At 38.1% G+C, this 23884-nt stretch overlaps 1 protein-coding gene and 1 long non-coding RNA gene across 6 annotated transcripts in view; one reads left to right on the top strand and one right to left on the bottom strand.

Annotated features, from left to right (window-relative positions):
* IQCH (IQ motif containing H) overlaps window positions 1-23884 on the top strand; it is a 200001-nt gene that overhangs the window by 104878 nt on the left and 71239 nt on the right. For 3 of the 5 annotated variants that reach the window (XM_041740525.1, XM_041740517.1, XM_041740534.1), the window contains 3 exons: window positions 6596-6679; window positions 10740-10915; window positions 21806-21997. In XM_041740525.1, coding sequence (XP_041596459.1) covers window positions 6596-6679; window positions 10740-10915; window positions 21806-21997 — 452 coding nt within the window. Of the gene's footprint in view, window positions 1-6595; window positions 6680-10739; window positions 10916-16669; window positions 16943-21805; window positions 21998-23884 lie in introns of all 5 variants that reach the window. The other 2 variants (XM_041740511.1, XM_041740529.1) reach the window with 2 other exon arrangements.
* Window positions 20676-23884, bottom strand: part of LOC121482764 — a 93321-nt gene continuing 90112 nt past the window's right edge. The window contains exon 7 of the long non-coding RNA XR_005985620.1: window positions 20676-20727. This is a non-coding gene — a long non-coding RNA (uncharacterized LOC121482764). The remainder of the gene's footprint in view (window positions 20728-23884) is intronic.

The following is a 23884-nucleotide window of genomic DNA, read 5'->3' as shown; positions in this document are numbered from 1 at the left end:
AGGTCTCCCTTCCATAAGGTTATGGATTCTGTTGTTGTGAATCTCATGAAAAAAAAAACAACCATTTTTTTCCTGCTGCTTTGTACTGTCATGGAGGCCAAAAAGATAGGAAAACTTTCTTTCCTATAAATGGACACTCTTTCTTCCTTATCACTTGAGAGAGGGACCCAGCCTCTTTCCTTACGGCCATCCCCATCACGTGTGAAAATATTCCTACTTTGATATGGTGTTCCATCATTTCTCAAAATGTTGCTGCCTCTGTTTCACATCAAAAGAGGCTACCTTTGGTGTTCTGCTGAAACAAGGATGCTCATCAGTGGTTACTGGTTATCACTCTTCTACCCTCATCTCTGCGTTTGTCTCCGCACCCCCATCCCTATCCCCACTCCCACGCAAACTCCTATTATCAGATGATGCTAATTGCCTCTTTGCACCCAGGAAACTGCCTCTGCTGGGATTGGCTTTTCCTTCTTGGAAACCACAGAGACCCACCAGCAAGGCCATGCTCAGTGACTATGCCTCCTCAGGATTGTTGTGTGCCTCTTGCAAACAAGCTCCTGCTGTTGCATTAGAGTACATATTCTGGAACAGTCTGCTCATTAGCATGTGATTGACTTCTAGTTCCTTTTGTCCCTACTTCTATTCCTTACAGATGCCTAAGGCAGAGAAGTGGTTAACATTGGGCTTCTAGTTACCAAGTAGTTGCCATTTATCTGATCACCCTGGCCTAAGATGGTAGTCGACCATGACTCAATCTGATGGACTGGAGCAGTAGTTCTCAACCTTTTCCTTGTTTTGAAACACATCCTTTGTGATATTCACATGCATCATGCACTCCTAGGGGCCTACACTGGGTGACAACAGCAGTAGCCATCACTGCATCCCTTTCTCTTCCATTCAAGAAAGCATCCTGGATACAGCTGAGCAAGAGTGACGTTATAGAGGTACTCTTGAATTACTCCAATTCATAAAAAAAAGTTAACATTAGCCAACTTTGGTACTCTAATTGTAAAAGCTTTCAGGGAACATGTGACATTTGTCACAACTGATTGCCCATCAGCAGCATATTACAGTCATACAGAGATGTTATTACCCAGGTTTTAACTACTTGTGCAACTGTGAAAGCACAAGCTACTGAGATAAAAGATTAAGATACAGTAAGAGAGATGCCTTTCTGGGTTACATATGTATGTATGAAGTATACCCACTGCCAGTTTGATGAAAATAAAACTGAGCATTTTTTGAGGGGGACTGCTGAGGAGGATTAGGGAATTTTGTGATAGGGATGTAGAAAATACAGGAGGTGCTTAAGTATTTGTTGAATGTTGAAGACATTCTCAAACTAAACTGACCAAATGGATTCTGTGTTGTTCTAAAGAGTGAAGTCTTGGGGCACCTGGGTGGTGAGCATCTGACTCTTGGTGTTGGCTCAGATGGTGATCTCAGGCTCCTGAGATCGAGTTCTGCGTCATCAGGCTCCATACTCAGTGGGGAATTTGCTTGGGATTCTCTCCCTCTGCTAGTGCTCTCCTCTCTCTCTCAAATAAATAAATCTTAGAAGAGAGAAAGAAGGCTTTATCTCATTTAAACTTTTTATCAGTGGCTTTATCAGTGACTGGCCCAGCATTGCATGCATCTAAAACCAGTGATTCTCAAAGCATGGTCTTAGAGACTGTGGAAGGTCCTAAGACACTTTCTGGGAGTCTGGAAAGTCAAAACTATTTTCAAAGTAAACTCAGATGATAGTTGCCTTTTTAAATCTTGTCCTCTCACAAAATGTAAAAAAAAAAAATTATTGATAAGATTGCAAATTCTACATTATAACTAACATGAGAATTCCCATCCACTGTTTATTTTTGGTATAAATCAAAGAATATGCACAATTGTCTGAAAAGGCTATAGAATGTATAAAATAGTCTTCTCTTTTCCAAATACTTACCTGTGTAGGGCCAGATTTTCTTCATATGCTTTAATCAAAACAACATATTTCAACAGGTTGAACACAGAAATGGATATGAGAATCTAACCACATTCTATTATGAGATTTACAAACTTGTCAATCAATGCAACTCTTTTCATTAAATTTTTTTGTTTGGGAAAATAACAGCTTTTTAATAAAAATATATTTTTAGGTTTTATTGGTAACAGATTTATTGTTATTTTAAGGTAAATTAAGTATTTTTTAAAGTTTCTCAGTTTTAGTTTTTAATTTTTTAATTTTTTTTTAAGATTTTATTTATTTATTCATGATAGAGAGAGAGAGAGAGAGAGAGGGGCAGAGACACGGGCAGAGGGAGAAGCAGGCTCCATGCAGGGAGCCTGATGTGGGACTCAATCCCGGGACTCCAGCATCACACCCTGGGCCAAAGGCAGGCACTAAACCGTTGAGCCACCCAGGGATCCCCAGTTTTAGTTTTTAATATAGTAAATATTTATAGATACAACCGATGGAAACAATGCTTTTTGGGTTCTCTATAGTTGTTACAAGTGTAAGTTTGAGAACTGCTGAACAAACATTTTAATATTTTTTATGACAATGAAGGCGGTGCCAAAGAGTATTGTTTTATCTTAGTATATGCAAAACTCTTTTTTGACCATAGCCTAATTCTGATCCATTTCACAAAGAGCTCATGAGCTGGTGTTACTGACACCCAGTTCAATGCTGCTTCTGTACTTCTGGTGCAGCATCAGATAGGTCAAGGCCAATGACACAGTTTAATATTACAGGGTCACAGAGCCAACTCTGGTCTAACTAATGACTGAATGTTGATTTGGATTATTTGGATGGCTATAACATCAATGAATGCAACGTGTTTTCATTTTAATTCAGGCTGTAAAGGAATTTGAAAGTTTTTTAAAAGATTTTATTTATTTATTAATGAGAGATACTGAGAGAGAGAGAGGGAGAGAGAGAGAAAGAGAGGCAGAGACACAGGCAGAGGGAGAAGCAGGCTCCATGCAGGGAGCCCAATGTGGGACTCGATCCCAGGCCTCCAGGATCACGCCCTAGGCCGAAGGCAGGTGCTGAACTGCTGAGCCATCCAGGGATCCCCAGGAATTTGAAAGTTTAAGTGTGCTTTGTTTCTGATCTCAAAGGATGTGTATTATTTTTGGGAACTGCTATCTGGGAGATCTTGGCAGTACATCTCTCAAGGATCTAGTGTAGCAATGCCATAGCTAACCTGTGGATTCCATAGCTACTTGTTAAAAGACATGTTGAAGGCCATGAAGATTTGATTAAAAGTCCCAATTTCCTACAGAGTCTGTCATGTCTTTGAGTTGTCAACTCAAAAACGAGAAAGTGGAGAGATGGCAGTGTGCTTGGAGGCATAGTTAGAATGATTTCAGAGACAACACTCTTGAGTGTGGTTCTCTACCCTTCCCCAGTTTACAAAGGGAAGTGACCCCCAGTTCTTATCTTTTGACAGAGGAGAGTGGAGTTAGGGAACTACTATCTCATGAATATTTGGGATAGGGTCAATTGTACACAGAAGTATGCTCTATTCTCCCAGGCTGATGAGGAGCTAGATAAGGCTACAGGTCCCACTCACCATTCTTTGAATTCCCACAAGTTCTCTAGATGAGAAAACCCATTTTATAAAAGTTAAAGGTGAAGATGGAAAGTAGGCATCGTATATGTTTTCTATGACCCTTTAAAAAGTCCCTACAAGCTTAGTGGCTTAAACATTACAAGTGTATTACCTTACAGTAATGATTCTGTAGTTCAGAAGTCTGAGAGGGCTAAAATCAAGGTGTAGGCAGGGTTGCACTCCTTTCTAGAGGCTCTAGGGGAGAATCGTTTCTTTACCCTTTCAGCTTCTAGAAGCTGCCCACAAAGGCATGAGTCAGAACAGTTGGCTCCCTTTTTCCATCTTTAAAGCCAGCAACAAGCAGCTCTCTGAGCCTTTCTTGTATGGACACACCTTCTCTAACTCTCTCCTCCTCTGCCTCCCTTGTCATTATACTGCTTCTACCCAAATAATCCAGGATAATCCCCTTATTTTAAGGTCAGATGATTAGCAACCTTAATTCCACCTGCAACTTTATTTTCCCTTGGCTGTGTAACCAAAAGTATTCACTGGTTGCAGGTATGAGGACATGGACATCTTTGGAGGGCCATTATTCTGCATGCTGCAACAATTGGAAATAAAAGTGAGAAAACAGGCAAAGACTTTTTGTCCCTTCTGGAGTTCTCTGCTCATCGTTGGAAAGTCTTGCCTCCTCTCTTTTTATAAGCAACCACATTTATGCAAGAGCTAAATATGTCCTATCCAAACTATATAGTAATTTGTAGGCTTATGTGTTCTTGGACAAGAAACAGGCACTTACCCTGATTTTCCTTATCTATAGCATGACAGTGTTGAAGTAGATGGTGTCTCAGAGCTCCCCGGGTGTTTCTATTTGAATTTTGAAGTACCTGTGTCTCTGCAGATTATGTTTTTAAGTGTGATGGTTCATTGCCAACAAGCAGGTCTGCTGAGTTCCCCAAGGCTACAACATTCTTGCCAAAAGCTTAGTGGTTGAGTCACTACTGTATTTAATATGTGCACTGCTAGCATTGATGAGCATCTTTTCACCTGGGTGTCAAACATATTTTGTGGGTGTACAAAACATAATAAATCTGACTTTTAAAAAAATTGACTACCAACTTTTGCTCCATTGACGGCAATGTTCATTGCATTGTATCTTGTCCATGTAGAATGGTCTGTTGCTTGTCACAGGATTTGTTGCTGTTATGAGCTTTGGAAGCACATATACCCCTATAGCATTAAAATACCTTATGTTTGTACTGCACTTTACAGTTTACAAAAATGTCTTCATATCTGTTACTTCATGTGATCCTCTATAACATTGTTCTGGGATTGCTAACATTCAGTTCTTTAAAATGGGTGTATTTGTAGGGTTAACCGAGTAGCCAGTTCTGCCATAATTCTGCGTAGGCATCCTTGATCAGTGGTAACAGAGGTACCAAGTAATTTGTTGGAAAACTGACCTCCAGCATTTGATTGAAACACAGACTTATTCACATGCGGCAACAAAGTGATCAGACATCTTTTATATTTTAAATTGGACATCATCTTAATGAGACATCTCATACTGCCTTTTATCTTTACTTTTGAAAGGAAATGCATTCGTGGAATGCTCTCCGGCATTTTTCTTAATCATACTTTATTCTTTAGGCATTTTTTCCTGCCTTCTTATAGCTTGCATATAGAAGTTATTCACAAGACATCTTCCTAAACATTTATCTGAATACAGATAAAATTATACATATGCAGAATCCTAAGTTACAGTACTGCAATCACACATCAAGACAGCATCGTTTAAAGCTGTCTATATTAACTTTCATATGTGGAATGGTTCCCCAAAGTATTTCAGAAATTAATAATTTTTCAAAAATAACTCGAACAAGCTATTTGTCCTTCTGCCTCTGTAGTTCTTAAGTTCATCCGCATAAAGCAAAAGGGAGACTTTAAGAAGAATTGTAAGCTCATTTAATTTCCAGACGATGTCTAGTGTTTAAACACTGACATCAAAGCAAAGAGCCAATTATCAGAGTGCATTTGATCTGAAGCCCTGTTGCCTGAATTGCTATAGTTTTCCTTATGCTGAAAAGGAAATCTGTGTCACATCTCAAAGATGTAATATTTAAAATCACTTTATCTATAGCAGTTTAACTTGAAACATGTGTTTGGGCTCACTAACCACAAGGAGGCATTGAAGCATCTCTTCAAAATGTGAAAAGCAATTTTACTTAAAAAAAAAGTTGCACCAACAGTTGCTGAATTTCATAAGCAATTACATCTGCTTGTGAGTATGCGTGCCTTTTAAGTTCATGTTTTGATCCACTTATTTTTTTTAACCCCTGAAATACCAGCAAGAAGAGCTGCTGCTATTGTTTCTTTTGTAAAAGAGTTTTGGACAATAATAATCCACGTGTGTTTTCCTTCTGCTCTGTTTCCAGCTGACATGAAGGCAAACTGCAGGACTTCTATTAGTACCTACAAAGTAACTGCGTTAACCTTTATTGCCCTCTAAAGGTTAAAAATTTCTTTTGACTACATGAACAGAAGAGTATTCCTTTAGTATTCAGTACTACTTAAATATATATTCCTGACAGCAAGGGGTTTCTCTGAAATCTCTGTGTCAGTTTAGAATGATTTTGGGGACACATCTTCAGAATGCCACATGAGAAGCATAAGTTGAAAGAGCCAACACAGTTTTTTGGTTTTGTTTTGTTTTGTTTTGTTTTTTTACCCTGAGCATAATTTTCTTCAATGTTGTTTTGAACATCATATTCAATGTCAGAAATTTCCCCTATGTTTTTATAGTCTTGATTCCCAGTGGTTTTGCTGGTATTGAAAAAGATGAACTCTTCTTTTGCAGAATATGCTGCTTAGCAAATCTTCCAGAATAATGCTTAAATCCCCCGAGAAGCAAGGACCTCATTCTTAGGAGTTAGATTGTGTCTGCAAGATGCTTCAGAGAAAATTCTTCCCAAGAAATGTGGACTGTGACACCTGGAAATCTTAGTGTGTCATTTTGCCATACTGACCTTCTCTTTCTGCGTTTTGACACCTTGTTTGCTGTTTAGGATATTCTCTTCCTGTGCGACAAAATATTGACGATTTCAACATACAGCAGAACATGCAGCTGGGGAGGCTGTGTGACATCTTAGGTACAGTAAATACTTTCACACAAATGACTCTTTAGAATGTTTGTCAGAGGATGTTGATAAAAAATGTTTAACTTTTGCTTATTGTTCCCCCCCGCAAGGAAAAATCGTGGATTTCTAATCTATTGGCAGGGCAATTAAATGTTTTGTTTTTAAAGAACAGATTTATAGAGGAGTTGCCTTGAATTTAAAAACGACATTTTTAAAAACTAATATATTTGGATGACTTTTTCTAAATTCTAAGAATTTCTCTCCTGTGGCCCCAAATACTCTTAATTTCCTTAATCTGGCAGTGGCCGAAGCCAACATTTTATATCTGTGTTTATATCATCTATTATGTTTTCTGGGTAATAAGTGGAAAGCAGTATCAGAAATGAAAATCATTGTTTTCATTATAAGACTAAGAGGGATGTGAAGATAGATTCTTTTAAAGAAGGTTTTATTTAAATATATATTACGTAGTTATTAGAAATCAGGAGTTGCCTCCTGGAGAGAGTTCTTAGAAATATAGACCTCTAGCACTAGATACATCCTTGCAAAGGTCAGGCTCTGATACTGTCTTGGTCAGTTCTAAATCGGACACCAACCTGGGCCAGGAGAGAAGAACACAATAATGGACCAGCTCCAGTTGGTGCTTTCAAGGCTAAGGTTCAGGTTAGCCTTAATGCAAGGTCACAAAGGCTAAGCACTAACACTGGATCAGTTTAGAAGGTACTAGCCAAAAATTCAGGGTAAACAAAGAGTAGGTTTTTATTAGTTACCAAATAAGAACTTCTTTTGTTCTGCTAAAATATAATTGCTTTGGCCTTTATTTAAGCAAAACAAGGAAAAATTTTAAATTATCAATGACCAACTCAGCTGGCTCCCCGGAATGACATAGTTTACATGATTCATATATATTTCAGCATCATTATTATTTTATAAATGCCATTTGGTAACAGAAATACATCAGTACTAGAAATTTACAGTGTCCTAAAATAATAATAGTGTAATTGCTTTAATCTATTATGTAGGCACTATTATTGTTTTTCAGCATTACAAAAAAAAATTTGTTTTAATGACTTGAGATTGATTTGTTAGTGCTGAGCTATTTCAACTAAAAACCTGACTGGGTGGAAACCACTGAAGTGCAGCAGAGGGCAGACTTTGCTCTAATTTATTTGAATTAATTTTTTTCTTTAGCTTTTTATATACCCTTCTATATATAGCACAAACCATCGCCAAAGAATTTCCTTACAAAAGAGTCTCATTATTAGAAAACACTTGAAAGTATGAGGCTTCTATTTTAAATAATTCAGTCTATGTCTACCTGCAATGGAAAATTTTGCTAATATGAACGTTTCTGACAGACTATGAAGCAAATACCTTTTTTTGGTACACTGTCTTCATCATATAGCAATCTGAGCCTAAAGCCTCTTCAAGAAGAGTAATGGAAGTTTAGAAACAGTAGCTAGAAGGTAGAAAAAGTGCTTGCTTGTGAAATTAAAAAAAAAATGAAGAAACTAGGAAAATTAGTAATTTTATGTAAGAATAAATGATTATCTTTTTTTTATATTCCATTAATTCCTAGTAAAGTGAGTTGACTTTTTGCTTATTTGGGGGAAACAAAGAGAATCTGGTCAGGTGGGTAAGACCATCCTTTGGATATCGGCAGTGATGTCGGGGTGCCAGGTGGAGACCCCCCAATGGCCAGTTCCTGGGGGAGTTAAGCAAGAAAGTGACCATTATTGACTATTGACTAGTGATCAAAGCAATCTTTGTGTTCATATTAGTTTCTTTCCAAAATTACCTGTCAATTAATTTTGAACATTTGCAGATTCACAACTATTGGATATTCGTGTAAGTGATTTGTATTCTTTTGCCAGAAATGCACAAGGAGGATGAGATTAGCAATTTGATTTGCTGTCATTTTTTGTAACCTAGAAATTGCTTCCCAAGAAAAATTTTGTTTTCTCCAGTGTGGAATCTTTATTTTTGTTGTTTGTTTCTTATGTCTCTTCTTAATAGTAAAAAAAAAAATCCTACCTTGGTTTTTTAAAACCAAATAAAGAACATATCCAAAAGCCACACTGAAGTTAATTTAGATTGGTTTTGTACAGATATTTGCAATTGAAATGGCTTTTTTGCACTTTAACATTTCTCTAAAGAAAAGATAAATAACACTACCACTAAAAAGATAGACACAATGATTCTTTCAGGAGGAGGGTTGTGAAGTTCCATTAGTTTTGAAGACACCAATCTCCTTTTGAAAACACAGATTTGGGATCAGTAATTTGGTCATTCAGCAACTGAATATTTCTGTCTCCTCAGTTAATTTATTTTGAGGTTTATGTGGCAATTTGGTTTCAAAATTAAATAGGGGCCATTTAGATATTTACATTTGTCAAATGCCTACTCTTGGTTCAGCACTGGGCCAGTTCAGAGGACACTGCTTCTCCGGTGGGAGGAGGGTTTCTCCCACAAGCCATTGATCTCACTGATTGTGTAAGATTTTCTACTTCCCAAATCTCTCCATCCTACCAAATCCCTTTGGTCAACCCACAGGTATTGATTGAGTGGCTCCTGCATACTCCATACTGTACCAGCTTTTGAAGGAATATAGGAAAGAGCATACACCCTGCCTTTAAAGAGTTTGGAGAGACAAGATTAATAGATTTGAAACAATAGGAAGAAATGACAATATAATCTATCATGTTAAATCTTGGAGGCGCTGAAAAAAGGAGCACAAATGTGGAGGGAAGGGTGTGGAATCACTGTTGGCTCACCTAGTCAGGGCTGGCCATGTGGCAGACTTGTGTATCTGTACTGTTTATGAAGTACCTACTATGTGCCAGATACTGCACGAGGTGTTTACAGATATTCTTTCATTTAATACTCTTCAAAACTCTATGTCCCCAGTGATTTTCTTTTCCATTTTAAAGATGAAGAACTAATGCTTAGAAAGGTTAAATACTGTGCCCAGCATTCCGAGGCAGCTGAGCTGGAATTTAATCAGTCTGTGTTCTGTATACTCTTGTCAAACTGAACAAAGGGGTCTTAAAATCCCCTCTCAGCCCTACCTGACCAAGGAAACATTTTATAGCCCTCCCTCCCCTGAACATCCCTAACCACCTGTTCTGCGTGCTTCATTGTGTCCCCTAGTCTCCACCTGTTTGTTTAGTGGCTATTTGTGCATGTGAAATGGTCGCTCCTTATGGGCAGCATCTCAGCTACTTTGATTCCTTATTTCCCTCCATGTCTAGCCAAGTGCTTTGCCCCTACTGATTAGCCAGTTATTTTATGAATGAATGAATCACTCCATTGGCTGCTGATTTCCTGTCCCAACTCCTTAAAATATTAAAACCCTGCAGCCAGGCATGGGTAATCTCATCTCACTATCCCATTTGGGTGGGATATTTAATTAGGATTTTTCTATGTACATAATAAGAAGCACATCTTAAGAAGAAAATCAGTTAATTTAAGACAGCGTTTCCTTTAAACCAAAAATCACTAGATGTCCTATTTAAGTAATAAACTCCTCTTTGGGAATGAAGCAGGGAAAAGGTTGGTTTCCTGAAATAATCATTGCTATGGTCATAATCAGACCATTTATTTGGACAGGATGTTCCCTGAATTGGCCCTGCCAAGTCCAGGCAGAATAAGAAATTGCAACTTCATCAGCTTTCTAAAGTTAATAGCTCTGTTTTATAATTTACTGAAGTTAATGGGATAAATTTTTAAAGCAGTATGCAATTCCCATTGATGTTAATGGTAGTTCTGGGGCTAAATCCCTATGTATTATTTGAAAGCACACTTCTATAGTACCTCACAGCCCTCCTTCTGAAGGAATCATTGTGTCTATTTTTTTGGTAGTGATGTTATTTATCTTTTCTTTAGAGAAATGCTAAAATGCAAAAAAAGCCCGTTAAATTGCAAAGATCTTTACAAAACCAATCTAAATCAACTTCAATGTGGCTTTTGGATATGCTCTTTATTTTAAACTGTGCAACATCAATCCAATGCCAGAGTTCAGAATGTCATTTACCTTTATACCAGTAATTAACATTGCGCCTGTTGTTTTTAGATGCCAATGTGAGTGTCATCTACATCTGCTCCCATCAGATGAACGACGAGTTACTGCTATATTATAATAAAATCCTGAGTCTACAGGCAGCTGTCAAATCGGGGAACCTTGAGGACAGAAGTGACCTGCAGGACAGGTTCAAAATTATCACCCCTGAAGCTATAAACATCTTCCCTGTGAGTTTGTCTTCTAATTACTACGGCTTCAGGGATGCAGTAAAATTAAATTGGAAATTTTATAACTTGCAACGCTCTGGTACACATCAGTGAAATATTATTGCAAGTTTAACAGCTTTACTGATTAGACTACTAGTTGGACTGTAGGAAATAAATATCCCAGTTTAACTTTCAGATTTAGTTGAGCTACTCCTGCCCAGTTTTGTATAGCTGAAGCCTAATTGCAGTGATTGGGTGATACCATCAAGTAGGTGAATTTATAACATCTATAGTTCCTTTTCCTTAATTTTGTATGGAGAACACCAAGACAGAGAAAGGCTGGGCCCACCCTGCTCACCAAGCTTGTTAGGGACAGAACCTTTTCCAGGGCCCATTTTCCGACTTCCACACTGCTATTCTTTGTTACTCCCTGAACTTCTTTCCTCAAGGGAATTTGGCCTGATTTACCATATCACAGGGTTCATACTGAATGAGGCTCAGATTTTTTTTTTAACTTGTACTGATTTTTAATGAATGGGATGAATTCTTTTTTTTTTTTTTTTTTTTTTTTTTTTTAGATCTTATTTATTCATGTGAGACACAGAGAGAGAGGCAGAGACATAGGCAAGGGAGAAGCAGCCTGATGTAGGACTCAATCCCAAGATCCCAGCATCACTACCTGAGCCAAAGGCAGATAGATGCTTTACCACTGAACCACTGAATGGGATGAATTCTAAATGGAACTCTATCCCCACACAGGGAAATTCACGGAGTCACAAGGGCAGTGTTATAGAATAAGGCAGTGCAAGAGATGGCTTGAAATGAATTTCTCTGTTTTAACAAGAATGTAAACTTTCCATTTTAAACAACCAACATTTTAATATCTAATGGACTATACAATTTGAGGAGACTTTTTTTTTTTGTATAATTACGGGTCTAAATTTGCTGCTAAAGATAGCTCTCTCCACTCACAATGGGATGCACCAAAATCAACGCTCAATTTATTGGCAAAGAAACCAATAGCATACTTTACTATCTATGTGTTGTTACTACTGATTAACCCATCAGATGCACCATGATTTGATACACACACACGCCCCCATCCACCCACCAAAAAAGGCCTGCCAGAGCTGAGGAGGTTTGCTAAAACATCTCTGCTTTGCTAGTATACCCAGTGAATTGTCATCAGGATTTACTCTCTTCTACCAAGATGAAAATTTTATTTTTTCATAACTGGATACCTCAATGTTCCTCCCAAAGCTCTCTGCCTAGCTCTGTCTCATGGGTACTGCTTGGCTATAGAAGAAGATGCAGGGGCCGGGTGAACAAGAGAAAAGACAGGGGACAAATGGTCACCACTTCCTTATGGTCTTAGGAACCCCCAATATCCTCCATCAGTGCAAGGATTGCTTGGTGTTTCCTGGCTATCCCCTGGCCTCAGTGGCAAGGTCACTGTGGACATTAGAAAGTGGGGAAGAAAAAACTGTCACTAGTGTGTAGTTAAATTCCTGATTTTATCCAGTCAGAAACCAAAGCTAATACCTGGTTGCTGCTGCTAAGGAGTTTCCGCACATCTGAAAAGTCCATACACAGCAAAGAGGCATGGAATGGGAAAGGAGCACTAGTTTAGGAGAAGGAAAGTGAGTGCATGAGTAACATTTATCAAATGCTTAGCACACATGTTCTCATTTGGTCCTCAGAAAAATGCTAACAAGCCAGAAATTATCAATCTTCTTCTATGGCTGAGGAAAGCAAGTCTCACTTTCTAGTCCAAAGTTACTGGTGGGGTCAGAGTATGACTCCCAAATCTGTCCAACCCCAGAACACTCTCGTGTATTGGAATGACTGCTTTGCCCCTGGATGACCTTGTGGCTTGGGCAGCTTCCTTTACCTTTCTGGTCCTCTGATCTTCATATATACAATCAGGTGATGGGTTAGGGCATTTCAAAGACCTTTTCAGCTCTACAACCCTGTTACCTGAGACATGTGCCCTGCAGTCCATTCTTCAGCTTCTCGGCAAAAGATAGGCAGTTGGCGCTAACAGATGCACTGAGTCACATTCATAGTTTAAGTTTGCACCTTGGTGAGTAGAAACAAGTAGGGAATATTTTAAGTGTTTAATACTTCTCATAGTTTAAATTTAAATTATTTGAGTAATTAATCACTCATAGGCAATCAACTTTTTAAAATACAAAAATTAAACTCTCACTTTCAAATCAGTTCCTGCTCATGTTTAGTTATTGCTTTATTTCCTTTTAATGCGTTTGAGAGATTGTATCAGTGCTGATTTTCATTCAAATGGATGGCTTTAAGGAAATTTTTTTAAAGCGTGCCAAAAATCTGTTTGTACATCTCTCCAAATTACTATATGATGCCTGAATCTGTAATGGTGAAAAGTGCTCTTATAAAGTCATCATGTCTAGTTTTGAACATTTTAATGTTTACAAAGACATCCCAAACAACTACTTTTTTGTCTCAGGTCAAAAAAAAATTAGTGGTGATAAATGAAATGTAGCTATAATGTTATGGAACTAGGAACATTTTAGACTTTTGTCATCTGTGCTAATCTACTGCCTGGATCTGATGATCCCAAATTTCTCTAAACGGTCAGTAATGTGCGCTGTACCATCACTCACTCGTATTCAAATCTTCGCTAAAAACATATCAAACACAAAACTGTGGTACCATCTTGCCTGAAGAATAAGGCAGGCCCATAGATGACCATAAACCAGAATCCGGTTGAGTACTTGACAACAGAGATAAGCAAACCTGGAGGAGCCAAAAACCCAGCCTGGCTGGAAGTGGCTCAGAACTCTAACATTAGGTTCTATCACTGCATCTGGCACCCCCTCATCACACCTCATAAACTCGCCAGACCTTCACTACTCAGTCTATAGAATGGGAGAAGTTTGGTAGCTGTAGCATAAAACTATACTAATCCCCAGGTTTCAATCTTGCCTTTGCTCTTTACTAGCTGTGTGACTTTGGGCAAATCACTCAAGCCTCCATTTCCTCACCTCCAAAAGTTCATTGGTACAGTGTTATATGGGTCAAACAAGAGAATAATGTCAGAAGGCTTTGGCCTTGTGACCTTTTCATTGAGAACACAGCCACCTTGAAACACTCTTCTAGGTACTCTGTAAAGCCCACTGTGTTACATATGTTCCAATTATGATTCAAATTCCCAGTTCACCCCAACAGTTAATTTTTTTTCATTTCCTCATTGGAATAATTTGCAGGGCAAGGAAAGGGGTGAGATAAACAAGGAGGAAAGATGGTGATCAACTAGATGGGAAACAAAACCTCAAGAGGTGGTACCAGCCATTGTCTAGGGAACACTGGGTTTCCTAGAATTGTACTCTCTGAAGTATATGTTGAAAATGGATTTAAATTATGGTAGAAAAGGCATATTGCATAGATCTAAGAGCTTAAAATAGAAGGGCCCTTTTGGAAGAAAGGCCTTGTAGCCTAAATCATATAAATGCTCTTCTCAGAGAGGCTCTGGGTTTTGTCATTTTTTTTGTAATTAGGGGAAGAATACATATAACATAAAATTTACCATTTTAATCATGTTAGGTGTGCAGTTTAGTGGCTTTAAGTACATTCTCACTGTTGTGCAACCATCACATTATCCATTTGCAGAACTTTTTCAACATCTCAAGCAGAATCTCTGTACCCATTAAACTAAACCCAGAAGAGCTCTGGTTTTAAAGGGAAAGTTACTTCAGAGCTGGAAAGACTCTAGAAACTTCTAGTCAATGCATCATTTGAATATGGGGGCTGAGGCTCAGAAAGGTCAAGTTTTGTAACTTACCTTGCAAGTTACAAATTCAGGCAAGACTGAAAGCCAGGGCTCTCCTCACTGTCTTTCTCCCATACTCATCAGTTACACCTTCTAACAGTTTGCAAACAAGTGCTGCTAACATTCCTGAAAATAGATGCTTAGCATTTCTCCACATTTTAATGCCATGTTGAGTAGATAATTTTGACAAGAGTTGCTGAAGTAGGTGTGAATCTACAAAATCCTTAGGATGCTGGCACCTTGCATTATATAATCTGCATGGCATTTTGATTATTATAAAAAGAGAGTTTTTCTCTGTAATAATAATTACTACTATTTATTGAATATCAACTCAATGCCATGCATTATAATAAGTATTATACACTCATGATCTTATTTTATCCTTAGAGCAACCCAGCAAATGGGTATTTTTATTTCCACTTAATAGATGGAGAAACTTGGGCACCTGGGTGGCTCAGTCAGTTGAGCATCTGACTCTTGGTTTTGGCTCAGGTTATGATCTAATGAGTCATGGGATTGAGCCCTGCATCCAGCTCCCCACTTAGCAGGGAGTCTGCTTGGGGATTCTCTCCCTCTGCTCCTCCCTCAATCTGCTCGCTCTCTCTCTCAAATAAATATATATTTTAAATAAACAGATGGAGAAACTTAGGCAGAGGGAGTGTTAGTCACTTGCCCAAGTTCAGGTAGTTTATAAGTGATAGAGCTGGATTCTAAGCCAGAACTCCTAAGCCCCCAGCACTTTCTCTTGTGCCATGATGCCCTCCTCTCTAGAGAAAGTAAGCTCAGCCTTGGGTTCTCAAATTCCATCCATGATGGCTAATGTCTTTCCCATGGTCATTCTCACCCATTAAAATCCTACCTATCCTTCAAAATTCACCTCAACCCCAGCCTCTTTCATAATAAAATACTAATTAGCGTTCATTAGGTGCTTATTATGTCCAAAGCACTATTATAAGTGCTTTACATGTATTATCTCATTGAATCCTCAGAGCATCCCCATGAGATGGCTACTATTATTATACTCATTTTACAGATGGGGAAACTGAGGTCCAAGGAAAATGAGTAATTGGACTTCTCTGCTATCCCCACCAGCACATGGCCTCTGCCTCCTTCCTCTATGCCTCTGAGCCCTCTGTAACTCTTTATGGCCCTTCTCTGCCTTGATTTAGTTATCCGTTGACTATACTTACTTGTGTCTTCACTCCTTGAATGTAGAGACAACCTTGTACTGGTTTTGGTATATGTTGACCACCTGGCTCTGCCCTCTGCCCCTCTTAGACATGCCAGAAGTATTTAACTGAATAAGTGGTCACATGTATTCCTGGGCAAGGTCTAAATAGTCAAAAATAAAAAGAGTTTTCCATTGGAAAATAAATTTAAGCCTTGTTGAAATTTTCAAATATTTTTCTATCCATGAATCTTCTCCAGAGTGTTGGCTAAAAACCAAAATAATCATTATAAAAGTACATTTTTTCTAAAATGGACTTGGTGGTGGAACTTTGGAAAGAGTATCAAGTGCCCTTTGCCTATGGAGTCACTTAAAGAGTTGCTGGATTAGGAGTCCTGTATAGTGAAGCACACTGTAAAGCTTTTTTTCTTCATTTTTTGTATTGATTTTCCAGACGCTTTAGTGTTAAACCATGCCAGAAGTGTTGCAGAGATGAATCACTATTATCCAAAGGCCGCCAGCCTCTTTTCCTTCTGACAGAAGGATAATTCCACGTGGATCAAATAAATACAGATGTGTAGTAATTAGTTCTATTCCCAGTGAGCCTATTTCCAACACACTAAAGATGTGAGCGATTATAGAGCCTCACCCCAACAGCTTTTATCAATTTAAACTGCTAAACAACAGGATAGGTCATAACCCAGCCTGCTATTAATAATGCATTTATTGTGTGCAACATTATAAATTAGGCATATGGGCTAGAAAAAGAACACCTTTTAACAAGAATGATATGGTGTCCCCCCAGAAGCATCATATGTGCCTGGCCACTTACCTGATGTACAGTCCCAAGGCAATCAAAAGAATAAAAAATCTCATCCAAGGAAAAGAGGCCTACATCGTCAGCGGGCTCCTCCACAGAGATGATTTGGCCGTGGCGGATATGTTAAACATACCCATCCTGGGTCCAGAGCCTGAAATAGCTCATCTTTATAGTAGCAAGTCAGGAAGCAAATGGGTCTTTGACAGTGCCGATGTGCCAGTCCCTCCTGGAGTATATGGCATCTATCGTCACCAACAGGTATGCGGGGTGGATGAATGAGGCTCTGTTCAAATATTTCACACCTTCTTGACCTTGTGGGAGCTTCAGATCTTCTAGAGCCAGCCCTACCCAATGAAGAATATATGGAATGCCTAAGCTATTTGATGGGATCTGCTTTAGGCCTTCACGTTTCAAAGTGTCTTTCTAATGGCCTTGCAGAAATTGTTGGGATTCCTTAAGGTATTTACTTATTTGGGTTAAGCCATTGAAGGCCCTTTCGATATACTAATCTGCTGTCAGTATTTATCGCCTTAGCATGGATTAGTTGATCATCATATTAGCTAGCCGGTCATTTAGGAAGACCTTAAGAAATGTCAGAGTCAGTTTTGGTGAAAAGGAGCAAGTTTGGAAAACCTCAGTAAGTGAGCCTTTCTGCCGAGTCAGGTTGCAGAGGTCCTGCAGCAGAGGGCTGTAGACATCCTTGGCTCTGTAACACAACCTTTTGGCTCCTGAGGAAGGGGCCATAAAGGGAGTAGAAGAAAAACCCTGGAAAGAGGACAGGAAATGGGTCCAGGAATAAAACTATCTGCATCCATGTCTTTGCTTTGAACCAGGTCTCTGGCTATGCATTCCTCCAGCAGACCTTTAGGATCCTAACCATTTAGAGAACTATATTAGTCACTAGAAATGATCTTTGAGTCAGCTCTGGCAAATGTTCTCCCATGTAACCACAACCTTTTTTCACAAGAAAGAAAATAAAAAGACAAATGGCTATTAACATTTCCTAATCTCTGTTTCAATAGACATCTCTTGACCATTACTCCTGGCCAATCACGACTACCCCAGGCACACAGTTCTCAGGAATCTAAAGAACTGTGCACAATGAAGCAGTTTGTGAGGGACCATACTTAGGGATCCTCCTTCTTCCCTCAGTCGCTTTATCATGATGTTCTGTACGTCATAGCTGCTGAGTCCCCAAAATCAAGCCTTTCAAAATCATACTTCTCTAAAGACTAGGTATTGTTAATTTATTTAATTGCCCTAAAATGTTTCAGTCTTGCTAGACTGTTCTTGGGCAATACATGGACTCAGGAAGGAAGTTGCAGAGTCTGGAAAAAGCACAGGCAATTTTAATAAGAGAGAGAGGCTATTCCTGAACTGGTGCGCCCCACTGTTCACTATCATTAGTCTCCACTGGAATTTGAAGGTAACAAAATGCACCGTTTGACTCTGCTTCCCAGTAGAATGAATACTCAGCTGAGACTTGAGATAAGTGAAATGCACTTTAAAACTATAACTTTACATGTGTAAATTACAGAAAGTAGTCTTCAAAACTTTAAAATGTATATGCAAAATTTATGTTAAGTCTTGCTTTCATCTTGACTGATGAGAACTTGGGCCATCTTTGCTAGGAAATATTTTAGAACTGTATGTGTTCATTGTGGAATGCAGTAAAACTTCCTTCTCATGCTGGTACTCAGGAACAGGATTAAAAACCTCCTCCTAGGGTGGGGGGATGGGGTAACTGGGTGACAGGCACTAAGGAGGGCACTTGATGAGATGAGCACTGGGTACTATGCTACATGTTGGCAAATTGAATTTAAATAAAATATTAAAAAACAATAGAATATTGTAATTTTATATTTTTAATATAAAAATATTAAAACAAGCTTCCCCTCCAAAAAAAATAAATAAATAAAAACTTCCTCCTAAAAGCCTCCTAGACACGGAAAAAAATAAAAAACCTCCTAGACAACTTGGATTTGAAGGATGTCATTTAACCTATGGCATGTGCAAATCACATCACAATAAACCAAGTTATCACTGACTTCCACTCCACTTGTTTGAAAACATATGTCTGAGGTCATCAAGAATTAAAGTACTCCACTGAGAATTCTCCAGATAGTGACTGCCCTATCTAATCTATCTGAGTGTGTCAGCATTTTGAATTTGCAGATGGTGATGAATCAATAACACTGACTTTTTACCGATGTGCACCATAAACTTAAAGCCAGTGAAAGAAAGCTGTGATTATTTTAATTTAGGTGAATAAATATTCCCAACTATCAGCTGGATTTTAGCAGCTGGCGTTTTTCTACTTTGCTCCACACCAGTATAAAATGAAAGGCAATTAAAGAATATATTACCTCTTTTGAACAGATAGACTCAAATAGAAAATTGATAAATGTTTGGAAATAGCATAAAGTCATTTGGTTTATGATTAAGTAATTTATTTGTTTATTTTTTAAATCTAGTATGAGCCCAGTGAGCATTTCCTGTTTTGATCCATAAAGTAACCATGCAAGCTCTCTTTCTGACATGTGCTCCGTATAAAATATTGACAGCTTCGGTTAAATAATCAAAACTGGTGATGCTATTTTAAAAGCACTGTTCAATTTTCACTTAAAGATAGCACATAATTCTTTCCAGTGGTGCAGTCTTTACAATACTATTGATCCTCTTCATTACTGTAGGGGATCCATCAACAGACACTCATTTATAGGATTCTCAGAAGCAACAAATAATAGGATTTGGAAGAAACAGATAATAATTCTGTTAGTAGTTGAAACCTCCAAATATACAATATATCTGAACATACAATGAAAAAGGCTATGAAGGCTAGAACACTATAAAGTCTGGAACACCTTTCCTTAGACTAGCAAAAGAATTTCATCAGATATGAACAGCCAGAGACCATTTCTACTTCTGTGAAGTACAATAGTGATACAGCAAAGTATGATTAAATATAGAATCTATCTTCTCAACACATTAGAGGAAGAAGGGATGCAACTTTGGAAGGCACATTACAAAACCTTCCTAGGCTATGCTCATAGCCATATGGTATGCAGACAAGAGTACTTGTCATTTAAACACCAAATTATCTACAGACACTACTTGATAATTAGGGAGCTAAGATAATTCCATTTCCACCCTAATTGAATACCCCATGGTTGCATGGGGCTTCCGGGGATCCCAACTATGCCCATTTTGATATCACTTCCATACTGCTGTGTGGTGTAACATCCCCAGGAAGATTTGCTGAAAAGACACAATATAGGAGAACAGATTGTGTCTTTAATCAAAACAATTTTAATCTTCTAGCTTCAGACTTCAGCATAACTATAATCTTGAGTGCTTTCACACTCTTTGGTTAAAAAATCAAAAATCAAAAATCCATTTGGTGAGCAAACACTCATCAAAAGAGAAGAGAATAAGAGTGTCATGGAGACCTACCTCCCTAAATACAGAAGACCATAGTCAAGAGAGCTCAGGAGAGAGAATGCTTAATACTGTTTTGTTTCTTTCTGGGTAATACTGACCAGAACGTCTGACAGGAAGACCAGACAAAAAAATCATTTTGTGATTTAATGGGTTTTCTCCAAGGTTCTACTAGTAGAATATTACTTATAATCAAGTAATCTGGGCTATAGACTTTTGTCTGATTCAAATTTATCCCAAGTGGCTTATTGACTACAAGGAAAATTGCTTCTCTTGTTCCTCTTTTGACTTCTTTCTCTACCTCACTCTCCTCTTCCACCTCTCTGCAGGCTGAGGTAGGCCACATGGAGGAGAGGGAACAAGCTGGGGTCAGTGTGTCCCTGGGTGGAGTCTCTGCTCTTCCACTTAACACTGTGTGATCGTGGGCAAACTATTTAAATTAGTTGAGTCTTGGGATCCCTGGGTGGCGCAGCGGTTTGGCGCCTGCCTTTGGCCCGGGGCGCGATCCTGGAGACTCGGGATCGAATCCCACGTCGGGCTCCCGGTGCATGGAGCCTGCTTCTCCCTCTGCCTATGTCTCTGCTTCTCTCTCTCTCACTGTGTGCCTATCATAAAATAAATAAAATTAAAAAAAAAAATTAGTTGAGTCTTGAGGGGCCTGGGTGGCTCAGCCAGTTAAGCATCACCCTCCATCTGGCTCAGGTCAGGATCCGGGGATCCTGGGATTAAGCCCCTTGCTTGGTCTCCTGGCTCAGTGGGGAGTCTGCTTTTCCCTCTCCTTCTCCCTCTCCATCTCCCACACCAACTACACCCCTCCCCCCAGGCTTGTGCTCTCTCTCTCTCAAATAAATAAATAAAATCTTTTAAAAATAATAAAAGTAAATCAGCTGAGTCTCAGTTATTCATATATAAAATGGAACTAATAATGACATCTGCTTCATTTTTGAGTATTACAAGAGAAAAGTCATGTAAAGAGCCTAGCCAAAGCCCTGGCTCCTATCAAGAGTTCAGTAATGTTAGATGTTGCTATCATTATGATAAAACTTCAACTTCTGTCCATTCCATTTCCATGGGATTGAGCCCCATTCTTGAGGGAATACTGTTTCAAATAAAACATAATTATTTTCATGAATGTTTTATCTCCTTTATGGGTCTTGTTCCCATAATACGTATGACATACTTGGCCAATTGACCAGTCAAACAAATGCATTTCATGTATGTTAATGAGGAAACAATTAAACCTTTATAGGTTATGACATTTAGAAACTCAGCAAAGTTCCAAATAGTTAAAGTTTTCAAGACTATAACTCTTTATGGTCTTGAAACTATAAAAAAAAAATAATTTGATGAATCAATAAGTAAACACATAATGCTCTAAAAAAAGAAACGAAACAAAACCAAGATTCAGTTACAGATATTCAGAGATTCTTTTGTCTTCAAAAACTAGCAAAATGATAATTTCAGAATTTCTCATAAATAAGACTATACTTTTAAACATACCTTTAGTCCCAGTGGTTAGTGGTTTCTTCACATCCTATATATGTCACTTAAAACTTAATCTGTCTTAATAATTAAATATAACCAAATGAACAGACCATGTAAATACACCTGAGAAGTACAACTAAGTTCATGGAATCTAGGAAATGAGCCATATCAAATGTTGCTGTGTCTTGGGTTCCACAGATGCTAGAGCAGCTGGGTCAGCTGGTCATAGATCACCTGGAAATCCAACGCTGGCTCTTTAAAATGGACTATGAGTTTGGAGGAAACGGGACTGCATTTTGTGACATTCCTTCCCATCTGGAGTGCTACGACTGGTTCCTAAAGGAGAGGAGCAGATATGGCTATGAGGACTGGAGGAAGAAATGGGCACAGGTGAGTTCGATGGTGACAGAAACCCACGGTGTTTGTGAGCAGTTAAGGGATGATGCAAAAGGCTCATCTGGGAGGTCAAAAGCACTTTCTTCTAGACTCAGCTGAGTCACTTGTCAGCCGTGAGACCTTAGATCATTTTCACTTTCTTGGGCCTTAGTCCTCATATACAAAGTGAGTGGGCTTAATCAAGTTACTTTAACATTACTTCTAATATATTTTTAAATTTTTTTAAAATTTGAGTTAACACACAATATTCCATTAGTTGCAGACATATAAACAGTGACTCGACAACTCTATACATTATGCTGTGCTCACCACAAATGTCACTACTTTCTGTCACCATACAGCACTATGACAATCCCATTCATTACATTCTCTATGCTGTCACTTTCATCCCTGTGACTTATTCATTCCATAACTGGAAGCCTGTATGATTAGGTTATTTTAAACGTCCCTTCTTTGGGCCCTAAAAGCCTTCAGTCACATCTTCAAATTGATTATGATAATTAGGAAGTGATTTTTTTTACTATGTTCAAATAACATTACAAATCTTATCTTTTGGTTTAAGTGGGTCTTGATCATATGCTTCTAACAAGTGTTGTTATTAAGCTGGCTGTATTTTATTATGAGAGAAAATTCTAGTAGTGAATGGCTGTCACCTGGAAGCTAATGTATAAAAGCATTCTGTCAGCAGTCATATGTTTTTGAAGACAGTTCAAGGAAATTTATGTAACTGCTGGTCCCTATGAGATGTTGAGAAAATAATACATCTCATCCAAAAAAAACCTCCCAGCAGAAACTAAATAATAGGAAAGAAACCTTAGCATATGAGTGGATGTGTATGTTTTTCCACATATACTGGTAGAAGGATGAATTGTACAACCTCTTAGTCTGTTCCAAACTTACTTAATAAATAAAGTAATTTTAATGGCTTTAATATATCAATTAAACCCACCATTCTTAAAGCTGCCTCACTTTCCATCCAGAGGCCTAGATCTCCCTGGCTTCTCTTAATGTCAAATCTCTGTTTTGGCTGACGTACTAATGAAAGCATAACTGACGAGGAAAATTTGGGTGCAAATTCCCTTAACTAATTCCTTCCCTGCTGACATACATAGCAGTGGGCTGGGCAGTGAGTTGCATCTGCTTTGAGCATCCCACTACAACAATATATGAATCAAAACACAAGTGATGGAAAGGGAGGGGCACACAGAGAGAACCGCATTATTCTTGTGGAAGTGAAATGACGAATAAATCTAGAGAACAGTCAGAAGACAGAGTTCCCTTTGACAAATGTTACTGTTCTCCCCATGATCTATTCTGGGCTTTTCTTCCCCCTCCATCAGTGAATGGACTAAATGCACTACCTGTCATGGCCAGCTTTTTACATATTATTTAAAGGATACCAAAGTGAATTACTCTTCTAGAAAAAAAATAATAAAACAAGGAAAATGTATTTAATTTTGAGGCCCATAGAGATTTCTCTTGTGTTCTCTTTGAGTTGGATTTTATTTCATATTGTATAGAATTTTCTTTTCAAAGCCAAATTACTGAAATTAAAACATGAAAATAAGACTTTATTTTTTATAAAAGACTTTTTTATTTAAAAAAATAAAAATGTTAGTGTGCAAGGTTATTTTTCTCAATATTTCAAGCTAATAATTTTTAAAGAATTCCCTACGATAGATGCTAGACTATGATAAATTTAAAATGTTTGACTTTAAGTTTTAAAAATAGTTAGAATAATGACACGTGGCTAAATTGCACTTAAAACCTGACTACATGTTATTTAATTTCAATTACTTTAAACTACACCATTTAAAATTGTCACCAAATACATTTGGTGTTAGTGTTAATATTATTAAATGTGAAACTCTTGAATAATTA

Source organism: Vulpes lagopus, chromosome 2 (genome assembly GCF_018345385.1).
Source record: "Vulpes lagopus strain Blue_001 chromosome 2, ASM1834538v1, whole genome shotgun sequence".
NCBI classification, from domain to species: Eukaryota; Metazoa; Chordata; class Mammalia; order Carnivora; family Canidae; genus Vulpes; species Vulpes lagopus.
The sequence above is the reverse complement of the archived record's forward strand: the minus strand, read 5'-3'. Positions and strand labels throughout refer to the sequence as shown.